The 23,926-nt window shown below is 38.5% G+C and overlaps 2 protein-coding genes across 2 annotated transcripts in view; both read right to left on the bottom strand.

Annotated features, from left to right (window-relative positions):
- The window catches only part of EMC2 (ER membrane protein complex subunit 2), a 43,990-nt gene that overhangs the window by 3,029 nt on the left and 17,035 nt on the right, over nucleotides 1–23,926 (bottom strand). Inside the window, exons 4-10 of the mRNA XM_081205091.1 lie at nucleotides 22,713–22,798; nucleotides 20,600–20,657; nucleotides 13,272–13,357; nucleotides 13,069–13,128; nucleotides 6,911–6,992; nucleotides 6,190–6,300; nucleotides 3,265–3,369 (exon numbers count right to left, since the gene is read on the bottom strand). Of these exons, the coding sequence (XP_081061217.1) occupies nucleotides 3,265–3,369; nucleotides 6,190–6,300; nucleotides 6,911–6,992; nucleotides 13,069–13,128; nucleotides 13,272–13,357; nucleotides 20,600–20,657; nucleotides 22,713–22,798 (588 nt within the window). The remainder of the gene's footprint in view (nucleotides 1–3,264; nucleotides 3,370–6,189; nucleotides 6,301–6,910; nucleotides 6,993–13,068; nucleotides 13,129–13,271; nucleotides 13,358–20,599; nucleotides 20,658–22,712; nucleotides 22,799–23,926) is intronic.
- On the bottom strand, nucleotides 7,557–9,962 carry LOC308593594 (uncharacterized protein; the record flags this gene model as incomplete). The annotated part of the gene is made up of 3 exons (XM_081206052.1): nucleotides 9,713–9,962; nucleotides 8,732–9,346; nucleotides 7,557–7,577 (listed from the first exon to the last, which is right to left on the bottom strand). The coding sequence occupies exons 1-3, from the start codon at nucleotides 9,731–9,733 to the stop codon at nucleotides 7,557–7,559; spliced, it is 657 nt and encodes a 218-aa protein (XP_081062178.1). The 5' UTR covers nucleotides 9,734–9,962.

Below are 23,926 nucleotides of genomic sequence, written 5' to 3'. Positions count from 1 at the left end.
ATATGGTTGTTTTTACATGCAACCAACTAAATGTCCTACAGTTTTGCTGTTTATTTATACGGGCAAACATATGGCTGTAGCAGTGATAAATGGGTGGCCTATTCCATCCAAATTTCAAGGGGCAAACCCCGGTGGAAATATGCCGTGTGTTAACAGGGCATACGTACAAATGGCAACGTGCAATGACACTCCTGAATAGCTCTAATACTTTTCAAAAGATTTGCACAGGAGAACAGCCGAGTAGATTGTACCTACAATGAGCTAGCTCCAGCACTTTCTTCATCACTTGCAGAAGATTTACCAGCTAATGATACATTCTACTAAGAATTATTCAGGTGGATGTAAACAGGAATTGTGCTAAGATGTTCACGTTCCATTCACTTCAGACAGTTATTGTTCTTAAAAATTAACCTGTTTATTATTAATTAAATAATTAATAAATAGGCTTATGTCAAAGAAGTTCCTAGCTGGTAATTTGGTTCAAACCATGTATTGCAACATATATACCATTCCTTTGTAGGTGTAATTTCTTTTCAAGGGCTTGCCACTATCTAATTTTTTTTCATGGCCTATTCTCAAACTAACATTAACATCTAAACACCCAATAAATTTCCAGTTTAATGCTTTTTTTCTTTTCTTCAAGTACCATGGCTGTCCTGCATACTAGATTTCCTGATTTATGATGTGTTCCTTTTCTCTCATAATTAACACAATTTAGCAAATGTCTCATGACCCGATGACAAAATTTTGTGGTAAGACAGGTAATATTCCAGCTGGAACAAGACGGAATAATTGTTAACCTGCCTTTGACCCCCTTGGACCATATTCAAAGATTAAGTAATCTTAACCCCAAATCTTAGAAGACTGAAGGTGAAAAATGGGGCCAGGTGTGTGGTGTGTGTGTGGAGACAGCCGCAACCATATATTTATAGAGGTTTAACTGCTTAAGAAACTGATTATAGAAAAATCTCAAAGACCTTGTGCTTGATTTGAAAACTTCTAAAGGAATGGGGAGCTCAAAATAATTAGTATTATGCCTATTCCGTTTTAGGGACACTTAGGACAGCTCTGACATAAGACAGTAACAAGAGGAAAGGCCCTTGTTAACTTGAAAAATGGCTTCCTTTAATGACACTGGCATAGGCTTCAAGTTAGAACAAACAAAGCCCAATGGTGTCACAATCAATAAAAGCCTAGTTGGACATCTAAATCACTTCGAATTCTAGTTTATGACCAATTATTTTGTGTACTCCAGCATTAGGCACCAATTCAGCTGATGACAAAGCTTTTACTTCCCCGTCTCTCTGAAATCATGATTAAATTTTCTGTCCCAAATGGTTTGTAACAGAATCACCTCACCGCTAATAAACAACATGTGGATGCCTAACACTAGAGAATTTAGTCTTGTGTCCAAAAGCATTTATCAGTGAAATTACTGAGTGGATCATATTAAGGGCTTAAACAAAAAACACTTAACGTTAATCAAACTTGCACCTCTCTGCTAAAATGCTTCCATTACAGACACAATAAACTAATTGAAGGAATAGGAACCTATATTTTGCTTTGATGTTAAGCGCACAGAACACAAGCGAAGATACTTCAGTTTTTAGTGATTTAGATATATTGTAGTTTATGTCATTAGTTCACCATTAATTAGTGCAGAAATTTTAAGGGCCCCAAACAGTTAAGACAACTTTCCCCTTAAATTCTTTCCCCTTAAATTCCATAGTGGCCACACTACAACGTATAAAAAACATCATCATCATCATCATCATCATTTGTTTTAAGGGCTGCATTCACCCTTATCCAACCCACTTGGAGCTGCATGCCCAAAGTACATGTGGCCCAAAGTGGGTGTGGTGATCCCAAACTCTTTCATTTACACACACACTGCCCCTCCTGAGCTGATCCACACAACTAGATCAACAGGGAGGTAGCAACCAGCATGCCCATTAGGGTACTGGGCTCTACCCCCCTCTGCACTGTGTCTTGATTTTATTTTCCTTTTCCCTGCAGCTGCCCAAATGGATGGGTGGGTTCTTTTTGAGGGAGGGGAGAGAATTGCTTGGGAGATTGGACCAGGCCCCTGAACTGGGGACTAGCTACCTTTGCCATACAGAATACGAGTCTCCTTAAAAGAATCATTTGGCATGTTCATTTTTTTTTCATTTGCAAGATAGCAACCTTTAGCAGAATAGTACTTATTGAGAACAGATTTGCTCAATGTGAAGAAAGCCACCTACCAATTTTTCAGCCCTTTTGCTTCAGGCTCTTCAGTAGTTTCAGTGCAAATATAGAAACAGACCAGACCAAACCATACAATACGCACAGCTCAACCAGGATTTGGTCTTTATTCAGTAAAGATTCTTATAGTACATTTTGCCCGAGTAGGGTGTTAACTTGAGATTTTGGCCAACTTCTAATTTACGTAATTGTATCTCGCATACTGAAATTCCCCTTGCAGTTTTCAGCTAGATATGGCATTTGTCACTTTTCTGCTAAAATACAGCTGAAGTATGCAATACATCACAAACATATGAAGTCACAAAGAAGTTCTGACATTTGTTTTAAATACATTTTAGTTATGTAAAATGTGAACTGTTCTGGTAAGTATCAACTGAGAGAGGAGCCAATTTGCAATTATTTTGATCCAGCTCCAACATAACTATGGAATTGGACCATAAGTTTACAAAAAAAGAGAAATAAAATACAAGCAGTGTTTTCAAATTTACACTGTGATCTTCAGAGATAAATTATATATACCATCAATTTAACAGAATCAGCAGTTCAAAACATCTCAAGACTGATTAAAGCTAAGCAATTAAATCCAACCAAATATCCCATAAATAATAGCTTCTTTTATCAAACTATTTTTTTTTTATTAAACTAAGGTAAGTTACTGGCTTTACAGTCAAACTGCAATGGTGCAATATGGTAATGTTCCCAGAAATTAATTATATTTATAGTTGAGCAGACACTTAAATTTATGCACACATGGATGCACAAGGATTCCTTCAGACTATACACTCAAAGGTTAGACAACTTTTGCAATATATTCATATCCTCTAAAAAAGATGTAAAACAAAATAAAATTCCTTTTGTCCTAATGTTATGTTATTCTCTGAAATCTGCATGACCTCTTTATGACTTTATCACAAACCCCTGCCTCCCCATTCCACTTGCCTACCACATAGGCAAACAAGGTGAAAAGGTCTATTGTAAAGTGGTGCATGAAGCATATCAGAGTTTTAACACAATACTCACCTGGTAAGCTCTATTTATTTGGTTTGCTGCCCAACCAGCGTACTTCATATTATCTTTTTTCATTTTTGCACTTGCCTTGGAATTGGAAGCAATATGGCTGGCAGACTAGAAAGAAGACAAAAAACAAAACAAATCAGCAACAGAATCTTGCAAAATAAACCTGAATACACATGGAACATGATAAAACACTGCAACGGGAAAAATGTGAGCGTAGGTTTTAAAACAAAACACATTAAAGCAAAAATACATTTTAAGTTAATGGTTTTTGATAACAAAAAAAGCAAGTAAGAAACTGGACATTGTGGTTCTGCTAGTCTCTCTTTTGTTCCAAGGTAGGCACGGCAGTGAATTTTTAATATCTCTGCAAACAGCAGTTCCCCATGCCACTTTGCAAACCACTTTTGAGAGGCAGGGCAATGTCTAAATCAGTTTGTATATTGCACAGGGATCTGCTGTTCAAAGACAAACTCAAATGTTCATGATGCATTCGCAAGCCCTGAGTTGCGTCTAAAGCAGCTCTCTGGATTCCAGCCATACCCTTAACAAGTCAGAAAACTTGGAAGCAAGACTTCTAAAACCGAAGGCCTGAAGGTGCATGAATATCATGCTATTTAAGTTACAAGTTCTAAAACACAAAATGTAAAACTTCAAAATAAGATTTGCTGTTAACATTAACAAAGCAGGAATGATCTCGTGTCCAGAAAATGTGAACATTTAGGACGGTGCATCCTTACTGCTAGTTCTATGGAAATTGTTATTTGATCTGGCAGCATTACAGAACCTCAAATCTTGTCAACAGGTAGTAAAAGCAAGCGTCGCCACAGACCTTGAGAGGGAAAAGGTTTCATCTGCAGTTTCATAAGATAAGTCAATATTTGAGCCTCTATGCTGACAGCAATAAAAGAATGCTTTAATCGTTAAGTATCTCTATGCTTATAAATTCCATAGCGCTGCTGTTTAAGTAACATTAGAAGGAATTTGTAGCACTATTATAAAAAGCGTATAAGCTGGAAATCAGCACTTCAAATACCGAGAATCCTTTTTTTAATAATCTTTTTTTAATAAGAAAGCTTTGTCACTACAGCAGCTGTATGCGCACCATCTGTTCTTTGCACAACAGAACAAGAACACAAATGGTGGTTCACCCCAGAGTGCATTTGGTGATAAACTTATTTCTTTAAGTTGAATGCAAAAAAGAGGGCTCCCAGCCCCGCAAAAAAGGCTTGAGGTTTGTCCAATTATAGTCCTGCCTTCATCTCCCAAGAACATATCGTCAAGAAGGGAACCTCAGTACTGTTGCTTCTCTGTGGTAATGAGTTCTCATGCCCAGTTCCCTAACAGGACATTCAGAAGGAGGAGGAAAAGGAAGGATCATATATCCTAGCTCCCAATCTTGACATGCAAGTAGAGCAGCAACCACATGAGAAGCTTATAGAATCATAGAGTTGGAAGAGACCACAAGGGCCATCGAGTCCAACCCCCTGCCAAGCAGGAAACACCATCAGAGCACTCCTGACATATGGTTGTCAAGCCTCTGCTTAAAGACCTCCAAAGTAGGAGACTCCACCACACTCCTTGGCAGCAAATTCCACTGTCGAACAGCTCTTACTGTCAGGAAGTTCTTCCTAATGTTTAGGTGGAATCTTCTTTCTTGTAGTTTGGATCCATTGCTCCGTGTCCGCTTCTCTGGAGCAGCAGAAAACAACCTTTCTCCCTCCTCTATGTGACATCCTTTTATATATTTGAACATGGCTATCATATCACCCCTTAACCTCTTCTCCAGGCTAAACATGCCCAGCTCCCTTAGCCGTTCCTCATAAGGCATCGTTTCCAGGCCTTTGACCATTTTGGTTGCCCTCCTCTGGACACGTTCCAGTTTGTCAGTGTCCTTCTTGAACTGTGGTGCCCAGAACTGGACACAGTACTCCAGGTGAGGTCTGACCAGAGCAGAATACAGTGGCACTATTACTTCCCTTGATCTAGATGCTATACTCCTATTGATGCAGCCCAGAATTGCATTGGCTTTTTTAGCTGCCGCGTCACACTGTTGGCTCATGTCAAGTTTGTGGTCAACCAAGACTCCTAGATCCTTTTCACATGTACTGCTCTCAAGCCAGGTGTCACCCATCTTGTATTTGTGCCTCTCATTTTTTTTGCCCAAGTGCAATACTTTACATTTCTACCTTGACCCATAACAAGTGAAAACAATTTGTGTGGCTCTTGCAATGTAAGAGTATGGATGGAAATGTACAGTACTTGGGCACAGAATGAAATAGATCTGTGCACTTATGATGTGATAGTTTAAGGACAGTTTTCTTGCCCTGAAATTTTATCTGTATAGGAAGTCATCATGTACACTGGAGAGAATAAGTCTTAGCGTATCAGAACTCTTGAAGGTACCAAAATAAAGCCAGAAGAAAAAGGACAGAGGAGGAGGTGGAAGTACTTTGGCGTGCACATAATCGGAACTTTTCATGCAGTAAAATGAGGCATGTTTACACTAAGAGTATAAAAAAATTCACGTCTTTCTCTCTAATGGATCCGTTTTAAGATCCTACTGAAAATTTGCAAGAAGCTATAGAGCAATTTAATTAGTAGGAATTTTTAGCTACCTTAATGCTTCATCTAAATACTTTTGTACTGTACTTGAAATAGAATTGCTATATTAAATAACTGATTTAATACTTCGATGACACTAAGATGTGCTTGCCTATAATGACAGGAAGAGAAAAGTTGTTTTATTTGTTGGTGTTATATAAAGTTTGCTAAGGCTAGGAAGAAACAAGCCAAACCTGATATGCATCACACCTGACATCACACTTGCATCAAGGAGCATGGCATGTTTTTCTGTCTCAACTCCACTTGCATAACTTTAAATATCAAATTAATTATTTTTGGGGGGGGATTAAATGCCTTCATACTCACCATATAAAGTCCAAATAATGCTCTCATGTTTCTGTTGTTCAGCTTCAACGCCTGTGCAAAATATTTTCTTGAGAGCTCAAGGTTTTCAAGCCCTCCTTGGGTATATTTAACCTATGTCAAATGCAAGATTGATGAGCATGTTTAATTTAACATTATGAAAAGTTGCTCCACTTATAATAAATCCCAGAAATGGAAACGTGAGCTTTTCCTCTGAGAGTGAAAAGAGTACCAGACTAATGCAGCTTGAGGAATGGAGTTAAAACGTGTAAGGGGTATTTGATGCTTAACTAAACTATTAAAAAAATGAACCAAGATGACAATTACAGTGGTACCTTGGTTTGCAATTGCTTTGGATTACAACTATTTTGGATTACAACCACATCAAAACCGGAAGTGCGTGTCCCTTTTTTTGGATTACAACCAATGGGGGGGGCCACATGGGCGAAAGCACGTCTTGGGTTACAACCTGTTTTGGTTTACAACCAGACCTCCAGAACAGATTATGGTTGTAAACCAAGGTACCACTGTATTGGAAAACAAAACGTCTCAGTACAACAGTCCGCTAACCAAATATGAGGATGCAAGCCAGCGGTACAAAAAAAGAATGCAGTAGAAGCCGTGGGAGACAACAAGTGGGCAGACTGCAGGGAGAAGATGCCTTGCCAACTGGCCACTGAGCAAAGACAACTGCTAGCTACCCAGACTGTCCTGAAATACTCACCTCTGCAAATTGCTGGCAATATAAGTGGTTGTGGGGGTTAGTCATCATGAGTTCCTCCAAGCAAAAGGCTGCCTTTGCATAACTGAAGAACAAAACCAGAAAATCACACCTTTATTATTATTAGTAGTAGTAGTAGTAGTAGTAGTAGTAGTAGTAGTAGAGTAGTAGTAGTACTAGTACTATCACCACTAGTGCAGTTACAGGAGCACAGCAATACAGTGGTACCTCAGGTTAAGTACTTAATTCGTTCCAGAGGTCCATTCTTAACCTGAAACTGTTCTTAACCTGAAGCACCACTTTAGCTAATGGGGCCTCCTGCTGTCGTTGCACCACCAGAGCACGATTTCTGTTCTCATCCTGAAGCAAAGTTCTTAACCCAAGGTACTATTTCTTGGTTAGCGGAGTCTGTAACCTGAAGCATATGTAACCTGGAGCATATGTAACCCAAGGTTCCACTGTAGTGAAGTTTTTATACTAAAAGTTTTCTTCTTCATACAGAAGAGAAAGCAAAAGCACAGGTAGTGCAGTTTATGCTTTATACTCTTCTGATATTAATATGCAAAGAGGGACTCACAAACCTCACTCACAAGCAAGACACATGGCTCCAGGGCCCATCTGAGGCTCATTATCCCACGATATATGAGCTCTACCAGTTCCACTCCACACACTACAGCAGAAGAGGAGAAAATACTCCTGAAACTTGTTCGCACTTCTACTCTCTCCACCTCCCCCCTGCTCTGCAACACTTGAACCTACTATGTGTGGGACATTTTTCTTCTCATGACCATGCCTTCCAAGATATAGGGCCATGTGGAGAAACGTGAGTATAATAATACGTGAGTAAAATAATTTTATTATTTGTACCCAGGAAAGTGTCTGGGCGGAAATTGCTGAAATGTCCGGGAAAATCTGGATGCATGGCAATGCATGTCAGAATTGTAGATTTTGGCGAATTCCCTTAAAAATAGCTCAGAAACTTAATTTTGCAATAAAAAACAAAAAACAAGCGCAACAACTTTTGTGTCCAGATTTTCACATTTTGAAATATGGCAACCCTATTTGTACCCCATCCATCTGGCTGAAACTAGGCTGTGCAAGGACACAGCCAGCAGTGATTCCTGCAATTGCAACAGCTGGGAAAGGAGTGCATTTGCTGTGAAGATGCTGCCAGCAACATCCATGCACAGATGATTTCACAAGAATATGACCAACAAGTGTTTCAAAGACATGCACCAGTAGTTGTGTGGCAAACTGTAACTGGAAAATGGTTAGGTCCAAGCCAGTTTTAGTATCTAATAATAACACTGTGCAACAATTTTTTACTTTTTGAATGTTGTCTAGATTTCTACAACTGATTTAGGGTATTTTTGCACAGCTGAATCAGGAAATGGCATCCGTTTCTCTCCATCAGGTCAGGTTTACTGTAAACTGAATGGTGGGCATTGATAAAGGTAAGTACACATAAATTGCATGTTGCTTCACCATTTTTCAAACTTCAGGGCTTGAACTTCCGTTTCTTGGAACTCCAGGAATGCTCAGCGGCAGAGAGGTCTCTCTTCAGAGTCCAACAGTAGTCAGCCATCATGACTGCGTCCCAGCGACCCTGATACCTGGTCTCCAACTCTTTCATGTCCTGATGGAATCTCTCCCCCTGCTCGTCACTCATTGAACCCGGTTCTCGGGAAACCAGTCCATATGTGAAAATAGGTAGTGCATCTTGACGCACATGTTGCAGCCCAGGTTTCTGAAAGCAGTCAGCATGTTGTTGACAAGTTCTGCGTAGTTTCTGGCCTTATTGTTGCCAAGAAAGTTCTTCACTACCAGAACAAATGCCTTCCATGCTTCCAGTTCCACTTCGTTCATTGAGTTTCCGAACTCTAGAGCTCTGACGAGCTGACGGATCTGAGGACCGTCAAAGATGCCAGCTTTCAACTTCTCCATGGTCAATCCTGGAAAAGCCTGGCACAAGTAAGTGAAGCAGTCACCATCCTTGTCCAGAGCCTTGGTGAACTGCTTGATTAAGCCGAGCTTGATGTGCAGCGGTGGGAAGAGTATTCTGTCTCTGTCCACCAGAGGGTCGTTGATGACGTTCCTTTCTTTGCAAGGCACCAATTCCTCCCACACAGGCCAGTCCTTCTTTGTGTAATGCTGAGCACGGTCCCTACTATCCCACATGCACGGAAAACATGGGTACTTGCTGAAGCCAGACTGTTGTCCCAACAAAAAGTTCACCATCTTCAGGTCAACACAAATAAACCACTTATGCTGATCATAACCAATTTTCTCCAGCACATACTTCACCGCTTCATAGTTCTCCTTCAGTGTACTCGAGTGAGTCAGGGGTATAGAGGCAAACTGGTTGCCATTGTGTAGCAGAACACATTTCAGTGATCGCTTGCTGCTGTCAATGAACAGTCTCCAATCTTTGGGTTCATACTGTGGCACTCCAAGCTTGAGCAGAAGCTGCGCAATATCTGCACAGTACACCAAGTCCTTCTATTCCGAGAAAAAACGGAGGTACTCTTGATGCCTGTTGCGGAAGAAGCTGATGCGAGCACTGTCAATCTGGATGCCAACAGTTCGGCAGAGTCCTTTGACAAGCTGAGGTTGCGAACTAGATCATTCAACTCCTTTTGGGAAAATGGATGTGGAGCATCATCTTCAAGAACCACTTCTTCTTCTTCATGTCCTTCAACACTGGAGGCATCTTCGTCACTAATGTCAGGAAGTTCTCCGAAGATAAGCACTGGAATTTTATCACAATGAGCTACAGGACGACGTGCTGATTGAAGATCAGGATACTTCGTGGGGCGGCTGCCCCATTAACTTAGTTTTGATCCCCCAACTTTATGCTTTGCCGCACCAATTTATGGAAGATTTCGAGGTTTTATGACTTCAAACCGATCCCTTTTCGACATAATCACCCAGAACTATCGGACCTGAATACTTCTTGTCATTAAAATAATCATTTCCAATCAAAACAATTATTCAACATGGCATTTTACCCCCACCAACTTCTTCTAAAATGCTCCACACAAGCATACATGTGAACAAAAACGTAAAAAAACAACAACATGTGGCCATAGCTCAAAAACTTGACCTGATTGAGCAAAACCAATGTGATTTTTGGATTCAGCACATCAGATTCGTCCTAAATCAACTGAAAAAACGCAGACAACAAATATGTTGTTGACCAGTGTAATAATAATAATAATAATAATACCCTGACCATCTGGCTGGGCTTCCCCAGCCACTCCGGGCAGCTTCCAACAAAATATTAAAATACAGTAATCCATCAAAAATTAAAAGCTTCCCTAAAGTATTGCTAAACATTTTCACCAGGGCAGCTAAGATCAGTGCCCTTCATTCCCATTAGCCTTTGCTAAGGCAGAAGGAAAAAATGCACACTCAAGACACTATTGCACATTACCGCAGCAAATGCAAGCCCCAAACCCACACTGTGCTAAGTAGTTATTATATTTCTAGTTATCTTTCAAACAATAGTTCCTATAGCAGCCTACATAAAACTGAAGAATTCAAAACCTTCAAAAGTGATGCTAAAATTCAAAATGATTACAAGAGCAAGCAGCAGTCAGGCTTACAAAGGCAAAGATAAGCATCAAAGGATGGAACAGAAAAGCACCACCTTTACTCTTAAAAGCAAGACCTCAGACTGGCCTTCAAAAACTCATTTAAAAGCAGAGCCACCACACAAAAAGCCTTGCTGTTTACTGAAGACAATCTGATATCAGTCACCACCATGGTCTCTTGGTCTGGTGGATTGATTTGAAGCATGGATAGTCAACATTGTGCCTTCTAGATTTTGCGGGACTACAACCCCATCACTTCAATTGACAAACCCTGGACAATCTCCCTCTGAAGGGGAAGGATGAGGTAAATACAAGTGGGAGGTGTTCTTTCAAATACCCAGGTCCTAAGCTATAGGACTGGGAGCAAGTGCTTCTTGTAAATCACTGGAATACGATCAAACAGGCCAGGTTAAGAGTCTTGCAACCCTAGTTTGGATCAGCTGCATTTTCCAGACTGTTTTCAAAGCCGATCTACATACAAAGTATTGCAATAGTCTATGGACATTAGCCAAAACCTTTGCTCATGCAGCCCACATCCTCTGACACCTAGGAATTCTGTATTCTTAGCAACAGGTGAGTCACTAGTACATTACAGATCTGTCCTTGGCACATTCTCTGCCGTTAGAAGGACACACTAACCAAGATCATTTAAAGACAAAGGGTGGTATTCAAATAAGTTTTATCCACAGTAGACCCGCTGGAGTTAATGAACATGATTAAGTTAGGTCCACTAATTTCAACAGCTCTACTCTTGAGTAAAACTAAGCTGAACACTACCCAATCAAGCACGACGCTAGGTGTGGCTGAACCCATTTAAAACCAATTATCTTAGGCACGCTTTATTCTTTGCTAAACTGTAGCTTTTCTGCGTAGAACATTTAGAAGCAAGACTTGGTAATTACAGGACAAAACAGCACTTTCTATGAGATGGGAAGTATGTGTTCATATTATTTGCTTTTTAACAGTGGTGGGAACCTGCAGTCCATGGGCAGAAAGCGGAAAAAGTGGGGGTGGAGTGGGGCACAATGCAAAACAGAAGGAAGTGTCTGAAAGAGAAATAGTAATTGGTTCTGGTCTTGGCCACTGACAGTACGCAGTCGAACAGATTATGGCCAAGCGAATGTGGCCCTCAACAGAAAAAAGCTGTCCACCCCTGGTTTATTGTCATTAGTATTTATAATTTACCAAAACAGCATTTTGGATAGAAGTAAAGTGAGTTTTAATATAGAGTTTAATGTGCTTGCATTAATAAGTTCTTATTTCATTATTTTTTTTTAAGTCACCTCTAATTTTATCCACCCTGCGTTTCTCCCCTAATGTTTACAAACTTTGAAAATGTATGTGTGTGCACATTAGCCTTTTTTCTATGCGGGCTTTAGTACAGGAAAGCTTCTGCCACAATAAAATTATTACTCTTTAATATTGCATAAGAGACTGCTGTTCAGGATGTAAGCAAACTAATATGGATTCCATACATTTTGATGACACTTAATTAAATAGTAAAAGCGGCATCCTACTTGATCCTCAGTTGACCTACTGAAATCAATCACTGACTTAATTGCCTATTGATTTCCATGGGTCTACTCTGAGTATGACTTAAATTGAGACCACAAAGTTTATTATAGTACTAAATATTGCAAAAAAAAAATTAGGATGTTTGTTGCAGGACAATTTATTGACACACACTGGAAATCTGAACACTAACATTATCTATTAAATTCTACTGTCAAAAAGCTCATGTTATTTCTAGTGAGAAAAAGCTGTTTTTTGAAACCCAATGGAATGGCTGCCTTTTCTCCTGAGAATCTCATTATTTGCCTATTCTCTGAAAAGGAAGGAAGGAAATATCGTAGTACAATTTAGGCCTGGGCTGAAAAAATAAAGACGGAAGAAAACCACAATTATTTGCCATGGAATGAAGGTCAGAATTAATGCCGTGATATTAGAAAACTTGAACTAAGGCTTTGAGCTAATCCACTCACATTGGGATTTCCTCTTGTCACTAAAGCAATAAAAAGCTAACAAAAACATTAAATATCCAATAAGAAAGTTCGTCCAACACTTAACATTCTTGACTGCATGGTGTCTTTCACCCAGGAGAGCAAACACCCATTTTAAACTTGCAGATTTTGAAGAAAGCACTAGCGTAGATTTTCAAACCATATCATTAGTATGATTCCTCAAAGAAGAAAATGCCTAAACCTTACATACAGTTCATGCATGCCACTTCTTAAATATAGAACATTTGTACCTGCATCTAGCAAAACAATTTAAGTAATGTTGCTAACCTGTCGGCCCTAGCTAACTGTAGCTGTTTTCCCCCCCTGACAATTTCACCTACTAGGTGAAATTTATTCCCATCACTATTAAAACAAACACAAAAACAATTTTCTGTCATTTAAATAAAAAAGAAAATAAAGGGACCTCGCAGCCACAAAAGGCTTCTTAGGATATTGCTTATCCTACTAAAATGAAATTGTTTATTTTCCAACAGATGCCTTAGTTACTAGTTTCTTCCTTATACATAAAAAAACACACCCTTAGTTATAGGCTTCGCAAATAACTTACTCGTGTTCATTGATGTAAAGTTCTGCGAGTTCATGCCAGGCTTCTTGGTCACCAACAAATCTAAAAAGAAAACAAAACATGGAGAATTCTGCAAAATGAACAGCAGGGAAGAAAAAGTAGTAAATCAAATGTAAATTCCATTTTAATTAAAAAAGATTTATCAGAATAGCAAAACACAATACGTATTCTTATAAAACACTCACTGTTCCAGATACTCATTCAACTCTCGGATGGCTTCTGCATTTTTCCCCTGGGCTTTTCGAATGGCAATCTTACGCTTTCTTGCTGCCTGTGGGTTGACATTAACAGAGGATTATGTGCTCATAATTCCCTGGGTTTTTGTGAAGCAGGCAATTTGACTGTGCAAATTATTATCTCAATGCCGGAGGAATTCCACTGCTGAGCAACTGCTCAGCTGGAGTTTATAAATATACCCTATGACATCCTGCTGAGAGATTTAAAAACTTCTTGCTGTCACATTGCGTAGGTTTTACTTTTCATGTGAAAACTGTATGGAATCATTTCAGCCAAATAAGTGACTGTCCAGGTTCTGATAATTACAGCGCAGCAGGGGATGCTAATCTTTATGCAGTCCAAGGTCTGCCATCCTATCAGTTCTTGTGCTCTGTGTCTCAGGGATAGCCAGGCACTGAGGACATTTCACTACAATTTCCCCCAGGTTTGAAAAAAAAATTATTATATTTAAAGTAGCATTACAGCTGCCTCTGCATGTTGCGAATAACAACAATGCTGTAGGAAGGTTTTCTGACAGTGCACAAAATTTTGTAACATTTCAGTTTCCCTAACACAACTATTTCACCTTCAAGTTACCTGGCAACTGTTTCATCAAATTAACAACTTCATAATAGGGAAACAAAGAGTCACACCCTAAAACTTTAGTCTGGGAACATAAGCCATCAGGCAAATTACTGAGCCAACTGATCCAGCTTTTAAAAAACTGACTTCACTTACAGCCGCAGAGCTGACAGTTCATTACCATGAGAGGGGTTCTTTCTTTCCACCTCTGAATGCCATTCCTTCAGAAACACACAAGGAGGGCCTCCTCAAATGGTTTGGAATCAGACTTTCCAGCGGCTGCTGCTCTATTTGTAAACCACAGAATTCCCACACAACAGAAGCCATTCAGACCCCTAAGCCTCCTGCTAAGGGAAACCTTATATCCTTTTCTAGAGCACATGTATAAACTGATCATTATCTTGCACGAACTCCTAGCAGACATTTGATCACATCAGAGGACTACAAAGTTTGGTCGAGAGTGTGTAATACCAGGTTCTAAGGTCACCTGTATCATGCAGTAGATGGAATTCCTTGCTCTACAACCAAGCAACTTTCTTGAACTCCAGGAATTTTAATTGTTCAATACCCCCCTTCTTTTTGCAGCCTCAATACCCTCAAAAAATATTTTTTTTAAAAAAACACCCCTTCAAAATATGTTTTGAGTAATGAAACACTACTGCTAGATATCAATATATTAAAGTAATATTGTCTATTTGCATTAGATAGCGATATATTAAGTTGCATTGTCTATATTGAAAGCCAGTGTTATGTTCTTATTGAAGGGGCTTTTCTTTGAAACTTTGTGAAATTCTGAACTCGATAGATCTTCTGTTGTTATAACTTAAAATACCTTTCTGTGCTTGGCCAACTGGCTTGCATATCGCCAGTTTGAAGAGACTCCACAGTAATCAGGCATTTATTACACCCCTCTAAATATGTGACGCCGTTCATCTCCTTCAATGATCCAAGTCAGATCATAGCCCCAAACATCTAGAGCCCTGACTGCGTATAGGTATACTGCCAGAAACTGACGTAAAATGGTTTGTGCCCCATCCTATTATACTATCCCCCATCCCTCATGGAAGAATGGATACCCTCTAGTTGTAAAAACATGGAGTTGACTGGCAGGTTTAGATCAAAGCTATTTCATACACTGCAATTTCCAAAATGAAAACTAACTGCTGTATTGAAAAAGCCATAACTATTTTCGCTCTCGCTCTCTCCCTCCCTACACACACACACAATCACGCATAAAAGGTCTGATGTGAACTACAGTTCAGTATTCATTGCAAAAGAGAAAGCACAACCTACTGTTCCTATATTATAGGACATACAAACTGGCAGCATTCAGACATCACAATAAATCACAGTTAACAGTTGGTCATTCACGAGCCAATCACACCCACTTTACTCCTCCTCACTAATGCTGGGGAGAAACAAACCATAATCCCTTGCTTAGTGTTATGTCTGAACCTATAGCCAAGGTTTGTTCTTGGCTTACTGATGGTGGTTTGAAGAACAGGCTTTTTATCCTATTCCAGTAGTATAATGAATTTAGCTAAAACTGTTTGGAATACTTAAGATGATATTTAGGTGATGCAATTTACTTAGCAGTCTTGCTCCAACCTCGACTGTCTATAGTCTTTTCAAGCAAAGTCAGTACTGTTTAACTCAAGCTTCACATAAATTTTTAAAACCTGCAGAAATTCTTGTGGAGATCAAACCTGTCTATCATCTAATCATTCCAACAGAAACTATTATTTCTGTCCTACTATGTATTCCATTACCTGTTGCATTAAATGTAGAACAATATATATTTTAAAAATAACCAGAAACAGGAAACCCATTCATCTCTAATTGTATGACAACTGATTCATGGAATTGCCACCAGCGGAAAAGTATTCAGATAGCATTCTTCACTAGGTGGGTAGGAAAGTGAGAAAATGATTCACTTCAATAAGCTAGAATGTGTCTGTAAAAGTATTTGGAATTCATCTCAAAACAAGAGATTCTTGAGAACTAGTCTGACATACAAGAGGACACCCCCCCCCCCGGCTTTTCATTCAAAATGTACTTCAGGACCTGGTCAAAATGTGTCTGCAACCAGATCCGTTTTGCTTGACCGTGCAGAACTGGTGACATAGAATTTCCCCCTATCCATTTCCCAGCATTCAGAACAAAACCCTACAGAGATTACTGGCTGGCTCTGTAAAGCCATCATTCTTAATGGAAAGATATAGGTCATCTTAAAGGAACACTTATGCTATAATTAGTATCAAATGAGCCAAGGTGCTTTAGTATATCCCATATTTCTTTATTAAACAATGAACCATTCCAAACTATTCGTTTAAAAAAGGCCAATAATCCCCAATTTGGCTCAAGAACTAATCCTCCATTTGTCATGATTCTTTTTTTAAAAAAAAATAGCATTAAGTAGACTCAAAGTGAAGTGAGGATTTGAACATGTGTCAACTTCTGCATTTGATTAACAAGAGAAACTGACACTAAATTTGGAACGAACTTTTACCAGGACGGGATTTTGAAGGTGATGACTTTCATGAGAAAGAACTCTGCTACATTTTAGATTGAATTTAAAAGAAAAAAACACACAAAACAAAGCAGAAAATATGTAAACCTGTAATCCTTAACACTGCTCATAACATTGCTTTTTTAAAGTGAAGATTAAGTTATTTCTCCAAAGATGGAACACTGGATTCCTCTGGATCTCTGTAATGTTAAGGAAGATACCATTATGCTGGGGTGAGGAATTTTTTTACTTTGGACTCGATAGTTTCATGGCAAACCTCCAGGATCCGTACAATAGGTGTGACCAAAGGAAGAAAGCTCCTACGCACACATGGAACACAGATCACACATGTACTTGCATGCATGATGATGGCAAAGTAGCTCATAAAATCAAAGAGCCCAACTCCAAAGTAAAGCAGTACCATCGCACATCACAGCCACTGTAGGCGTCACTGCACTGATGGTTGCAGGCTGGTCAGTAAAAGTACATTTGCTTGACATTAACAGGGACAGGGTAGAGATTCCCTCCTGAGATCTTTGGATAAATGTCTTAATACAGACATTGACCATTTTAGGTTTATTGGAATAATTTTTGTTATACAATTTGGACAATATTTCCATGTTCAGCACCCACTGACCAGTATCTGTCCTATGACCAACATTTGAAATAAAAAGCAAAGGAACATCAAAAAGCAATAGCTGAAACAGTCAGTCTACATTTTAACATACTCAGGATACAATACTGAAGTTTAATATGCACGTACATCTGAATCTAACACATATTTGATTCTGGACTTTTAAAAGATTATCATACTTACTCCCTCTTATTTGCAAAGTCCCCAACTATGAAATAACATACTTGCTTCATACATTAATGCCATTAATTAAGACAGGGAGGAGTCTTAATCTTATCTGTAATATATATTTTTTAAAATCATCTGTCCTCCTTGCTTTGTGAGAGAAACAAAGCAAAGAACGTTTTGAAAGAGTATGATCTCCTTTTACTCAGAAGCTTTATTATGCCTTAATTATAAAAATATATTATACAAGTGCTTCTTCTTTATATGTTAACTGTTCCAAAAATGAATTTGTAAAGCAATGAATTTGAAGAACACTGGAAAGCACAACTGAGACCTGAATACTTCTCAATTTACTAAAATTATTAGCATGTCAGAAAACCAGTGTTAAGCACAAAAAACCCTGAAACACAGCCGTATATGTAACACACAGTGCTAGGACTTCCACGTTTTACTATAATAATTTTTGTTGCTTATATTTGTTAAACATTGAAAAATGAATTTATATCTCAATTTCATATAGTAAATAAACATTTTAAAGGATTATCACCTCCTTTTTGTTGATCCATGCATTATGATGGGTACACAATACTGAAAGATTTTCTCTAACTGAAATGACTGGAACTTTTTAGGGAGGTAGGAAGCAATGACTCGTTTCCAGAAGTTTAAAATCCCTAAGACCAGGAGATATGGGGAACTAAATGCTGCACTCATTTCCTCTCACTCACTCAGTTTCTCCTGATATGATTGACTTTCAGAACCCAACTTCGTCTGCTTTTTTCCCAGTAACTCAGGATCACTTTTTGGAGAACGCTCTTGGTGCAGTGAATTTTCAAACTGGAAATCTAAAAGACGCACATCAAGAGCTTGGAGGAAGAGATGAATTCCTTTCCAAGGATTCAACTGGCTGAAGCTAATGGAGTATAACAGAACCTGGACATACATAAGACATATTGCTCACAACTGTTTTTTCACCACATGTCAAGGCTACATGGTCCTTGCATAGCACCTGAACTATGACTTTCAAGTGCCTCATTTTTAATTTAGGGTTTTAAATGACCCTTTCATATTCATTTAGAAACTGAAGTCTTACTTAAACAGCTCTTAACGAATGCTAAAATGTTTGCTCCCATCTTCATTTCATAGCTGTAGAATGCAATAATGACTGGCACTAGGATGCACTTTTCTATTACATAACCTAGTTTACAACTCTCTGTACCCTAATGGAAAAAGCTGTTGGATATTAAAGTTGTTTTTAATCCTTGTGCAGCCCCTATCTTTCCTGTTTCAAACTGTCAGCTCCTGCAATGCATGATTTTTACATGACTTATGTGAACAAAAGTCTGTTTCACTTGCCAAACAAGAGAAAATGTTTAATATATCTAAGCAACTCCATGTGTCAGCACACCAGAAGAGACTGCTTTAAGCTCAAGTTAGTGCCAAGACAAACTCAGCAATAGTTTCAGTTTAAAACCATGAAGCATTTATTTTCCTACAGCAGCCATATGTGCACATGGAAATAATTAACAGGTAGATGACATATAAACAACTCCAATACCTGACAATTTATCAAAACTTTATACCTAACCTTCATTCTTGAGAATACAAAAATCAAACTAGCCAGTACCTAAAGAATAGGAATTTCTTCAACATTGTACAAATTTTAAGAAGCGTAAGAAATGCAAGTAATCAGATGTTCTAATATTTCAATATGTAATAGTACTCTTTTCAGAATTACTGTCTGGCAAATTTAGGATGCTTTTGGAAACAGTAAGAGAGGATTCATAGTCAGCAGAAATAATATAAAAGTACAAAGATGGGCGTGAAATGAACAGTGTCATTTTAAAAATGTTTCCAGAGGCATTATATCTTATTGTTTATTGGAGGCTTCATTGTCCATTAGATATCTGTCACAACACATAGTATGAAAAAAATAATTTTCTACAACCTTGTAGCCAGCATGTGAATGCATTTCCATATTACCTATCTTCCTGGACTATTAAAAAATCATGTTCTCTATAAAGCAACTGGCATAATGCATGAATTCAAATTAAACAATATTTTCAACTGGCCCCAATATGACAACTACTCATATTAAGAATGCGCTGAAAGGAGTTTTGCTTTTCATCAAAATTACTACTTTTGGTTCACCATGTTCAGCTGGACCTGTTTTAAAAAGGCTACAAAACTGTCTGCAATTTGGACCATTTATTTTCAGCTAACAAGATTATTTAGATCCATTTTTTCTCCCAAACCAATAAAGATTTTTAAGACCAATGCTACATGAGTAAAGTTCCAATCAACCCACTGTTTTTAATTTACAGCTGCTTCTCTGTCTCAACTCAGAAAGGGAAAAAATATGGTTAAATAAAACTCACATTTAAACCTCCAATCTAGTAATAGGAAAGCATGATTCCAACCTTTCAAACAATAACTGGCCCTATAAAGTTGTCTCTTCATTTACAGCTAATCCAAGAACATGGAAATTAAGCCTCCAATCAAAGTTACCGACTTTCAGTGCTAAAATTTTCCAGGAAACATTTTACAGTTAACATAGACAGGTAAAATGAGCATGAGTACACATTCTATCATCTTCATTAGAAGGACTAGGCCTAAAAGCTAAAAATAAATACATGCCTTGTCTTCTCTAATCCACTTATAAAATGGAAGGCTATGACTATTTATATTAGACTGAAGGCTGGGCCCATTTAAATTAAACTGAACAAGAAAATTAGTCAGCTAGATTCCTGAGAACAAAGGGTTGGAGCCAAAGGTGTCCTTCCATGAACAAACAGAAAGGAGACAATGTTCATCGATTCATCTTCCTCACTATATACCCATGTACTACCTCTCACACTGTTTTTGAGTGTTCGCCAGTCATTCAGTCCAGACTATGGTGGAGAAGTGGGAAGGACAGTGAGAACTATCTCCCCCCATTTCACTCACCTCTGCTGAATACTGCTGGATGAAAGGCCCTTCTGAGATTGGAAGGGCATCTCTAGATCCAGGCCAGATTTTCATTTTTTTGCCATGGAAATTGAAACTGTTTTAATCTCTGATTGGGAAGCACAACAACAGTTTTTCTACTTGTTTCAGCAAACTGTGCAGAACTACTTCACTTCCCTCTCACAAAAAAATAACAATTCAAAATTGCAAACTGGAAACTTCAAAAGAGTTGAAAAATAATACACTGAACTGTTGTTGTTCTTTAATTTGCCTTCTGAAATGTGCTATTGGTACAGGTGAGAAACATTGATATAAACTCAGTACACTATCGAAGAAATATATTAAATTCAGATATTTCCCACTTCAATGTCAGCTATTTCCCACTTCAAAAATTTTAACCCAGGAAGTTCAACAGTACTGGCAGGAAGTATGTAACTCAAATGTCATTTATCTGGTCAACTTACAGTATTAGTTGAATCTTCTTGTAAAATCCTGTCATAGAGCTGGATTGCATCATCATACCTGTTATAAGGCACAAACAAAATATTTGCAGCTTAATTTAACAGAGCCCTAGCAACTCCATATAGAGCCTTTCACCCCAACCCAGCAAAAGACGCACAGGGACACAACTGGTGCACACCAGGTTCCATTAAACTGAATGGAAATATATTCAAGATTCAAAATTCACCCCTCTGCATGTGCAAATCATTGCACGTGATTCAACCTGGATGGTAAACTCTGTTCAACACCTTACTCATTGTGTTCAAATTTGGTTGTACTTTGCAATGTGTTTTCTGTATTGTTTATGATTACTTTTGTTATATTTATAATTATGTAAATCCTTTCATGTTGTAAGCTGCCTTCAGCATGGTTTTTAACTATGGGAAGGCAGGATACAACGAAAATGATAATGATGATGTAACTCCATGGGTGGGTTTGTTTCTTGTTTTCCATTACTGAAAAACTGTTCTAAGCTGTCTTGAACATCATTTGATTTCAAAGTAATGGGCTTTGAATCTTAAAAATAAATAAAAATATACTTTTATCATCAGCTTTACTTTCTGGCCAAGACAAGAGCTTCAAGATTCTGGATCACACAAAGGATCCACTCAATCAGTACTATATACTCTGATTAGCAGTCACTCTGCAAAATTTAGAAAGCTCTTCTCACAGAGATGGCAATAATTTAAACTGAAACTTTGGGTGAAATTCAATATAGTGATAAGAAGACTAGGGAGGATAGCTAAGAAAGCCCTGTTACACTCATGTGAGTCCTTGCTCTGGTTTCTGCTAGCAGAACAAATAAGTTGATTCTGGCCCACTCTGTCCCTGAAGCATGGCTTCTCTTCTTCATCACCAGAATATTCTCTCTTGTACCGATAATCCTTTCAAAGAACAGCCTTCAAGCATATGTCACATTTTCAAATGCTTTCCTTTGCCATATTCCAGACCCAGTATTAAAGACAACCCTGGGGCAAGGGGAACTCCAGCTTGCAGGAAAGCAGGCAGCCGTGTCACATGCTTACATTCTATTTTACCTCCAGTACATACAATCTAAATTTCCTTATGGGAATGCTACCTGCTGCCTTGTGGGACATCTTTGGGAGAAAAAAAGCCTAAAGAGTAAACCCTAAGCAAATTGGGAGTGGAGTCCCTAAGACGGTCGGGTAGCATCTTGTATGGCCTGCTTCTGTCAACTCCTGCAGCCAAGTTGGAGCCAAATGTATTGCTAGCTTTCCTTTGGAACACATAAACAAAGCCAAGAAGAGAGTGTCTTGTTGTCCGGGCAGCCCAGGACCTCCATGCACACTGCCCAGGCTTGCACCCCCCAGAGAGGTCACTGCAGTGCTGGTAACGTAGCAAAAACAATGTGAGAGGCAGCAGTTACAAGTTACTGCTCTCTGCAGCCACAGCAGGTGCTGTGATTTTCCAGCAGCTTGACTTCACTCCCAGAGAGGCCAGACAGATGCCAACAAGAATTAAAAAATGACTTTAAGAGATCTCAACTTCTCTCACACATCCCACCTTTATCAAGCTTGTATCTCTCACACATACCACTGTCATCTCCAGAAACATTTTAATGAATTTTATGGCCCAAATCTGGGCAGCAGATTTAAAATACTGAGGACCTGTTTATGATTATAACTATGTGAAGCTAAGAGTCACTTTAGTGTCCCATTTATTTCACTATCAGAAATGTCTGCTTTCAACTGCTTCTATAAAATCTAAAGTAGAGAGACTTATTTAGAAAGAAACATAAATCCCCAATATTCCAAATCTACACTGGAGTAGATCAAATTATCTTATGAAGAAGGAACACCACTGAAAGAAAGTGACTGTGTTATTGTAGTCTAAGGTGGTTAATACATTTTAGAAACTATGTACACCAATTTTTAAAAGTGTCTTATGTAACAACTATATCAAATTCTTGAAAATATTTCCATGCCAAATTTATTTGTATACAAGTGACAATCCTATCTCCATGTGCACAGAATTTACTCCCTTCACAGAAATGTTGATTGTGGCAGATTTTTTTTTAATGCAGTGTCTGGAAAAGATTTTTTAAAATTTAGTTACCTTTCCATGGCTTCAAATCTCATGCCTGTTAACCGCTTAACTCTATGGCTCCCAGGGAATTGCCGTCTTAGCTCTTGAAGACAAAACTGTATTTTTAAGAATAACACAAAGAAAAAGGGGGAGGTAAAAAACACAGTTTTCTTTCAAGTTGGAAACCAAAATCTGAGTGATGTTTATTTGAGAACAGTAACTGAGAAGCTCATTTGGCAGCAGTCTCACTTAACACAACACTAAAGTACCATATCAACACTTCTTCAACAATGTTTTGAGAGATACCAGGACACATAGACAGAACCCAGGTTTCATGCTACAAAAATATCCTGTAGTCAGTAAAAAAAAAAAAAGACACCCCACTCCCAAACAACCCTACAATTTATAAACAAGGTAATTCTTTTGAGCTTCAACCACATAATGCAATTTGCACTCCTGTGGAGAGTTATGCAATGCAGAGAAATTAAGCCTTTAATTGACTAAATCTAAAACCTAGAAAGTGACTTTTGAACAGTTTATTACTGTTTTGATGAAGCAATCATGATGTACCAAAGGAAGGTGATAGAAGGCAATAGCCAATAAAGGTTAACAAGAACATGTAACAAAGTTTTAGTAATAAAAAAGAAGGAAGTGTTCCTTGCAAATCATCTCTACGGGTAGCAATTGTGATACTCTGTTTAATGTTGGAACTCCCAACTCCCATCAGCCCCAGCCAACACAGCAAATGGTCAGTGATGAGGGGAAGGGAAGTCCAACAACATCTAGAAGGTGTCGTGTTGGATATTCCCCTCTAGCTTATTGTCCCCTTTGGTATACATTTTGTGTCAATGCTCTAAAATGGGCACATTCAAGTATTCTAAGAAGCATGGTTTCAGACCCTGCACAAATTGTATTTAACTAAGGTAGCCCAAACTCAGGACAGACTTTCCTACTTTCCCCCCTTCTATTCTATTTTCTCATTTAAGGGCAGGAAATAAATAATAAATATTAAAGGAAACTGCAAACAAGGTCCTACTTTCATTTAAGGCAAAGAAAATGCGGACACTATCTTTTCACACACAAGTATTGCAGGTGGCTGTCCCAAGCAGCCATGAATTTGACCTCATGGTGTGCTCTTTTGCCACTGTCTATCAAACGAAGGATCTTTATTTGTGAACTAAGGTCATGCATGGAGGGAGAGAGATACTGCAACAAGCTATGAACAGCCATTATGTGGCAGAAAC

This window comes from Podarcis bocagei (genome assembly GCF_964188305.1).
Source record: "Podarcis bocagei genome assembly, chromosome: 8".
Classification (NCBI taxonomy): domain Eukaryota; kingdom Metazoa; phylum Chordata; class Lepidosauria; order Squamata; family Lacertidae; genus Podarcis; species Podarcis bocagei.
Note: the sequence above shows the minus strand (reverse complement) of the source record. Positions and strands in the feature narration are given on the sequence as shown.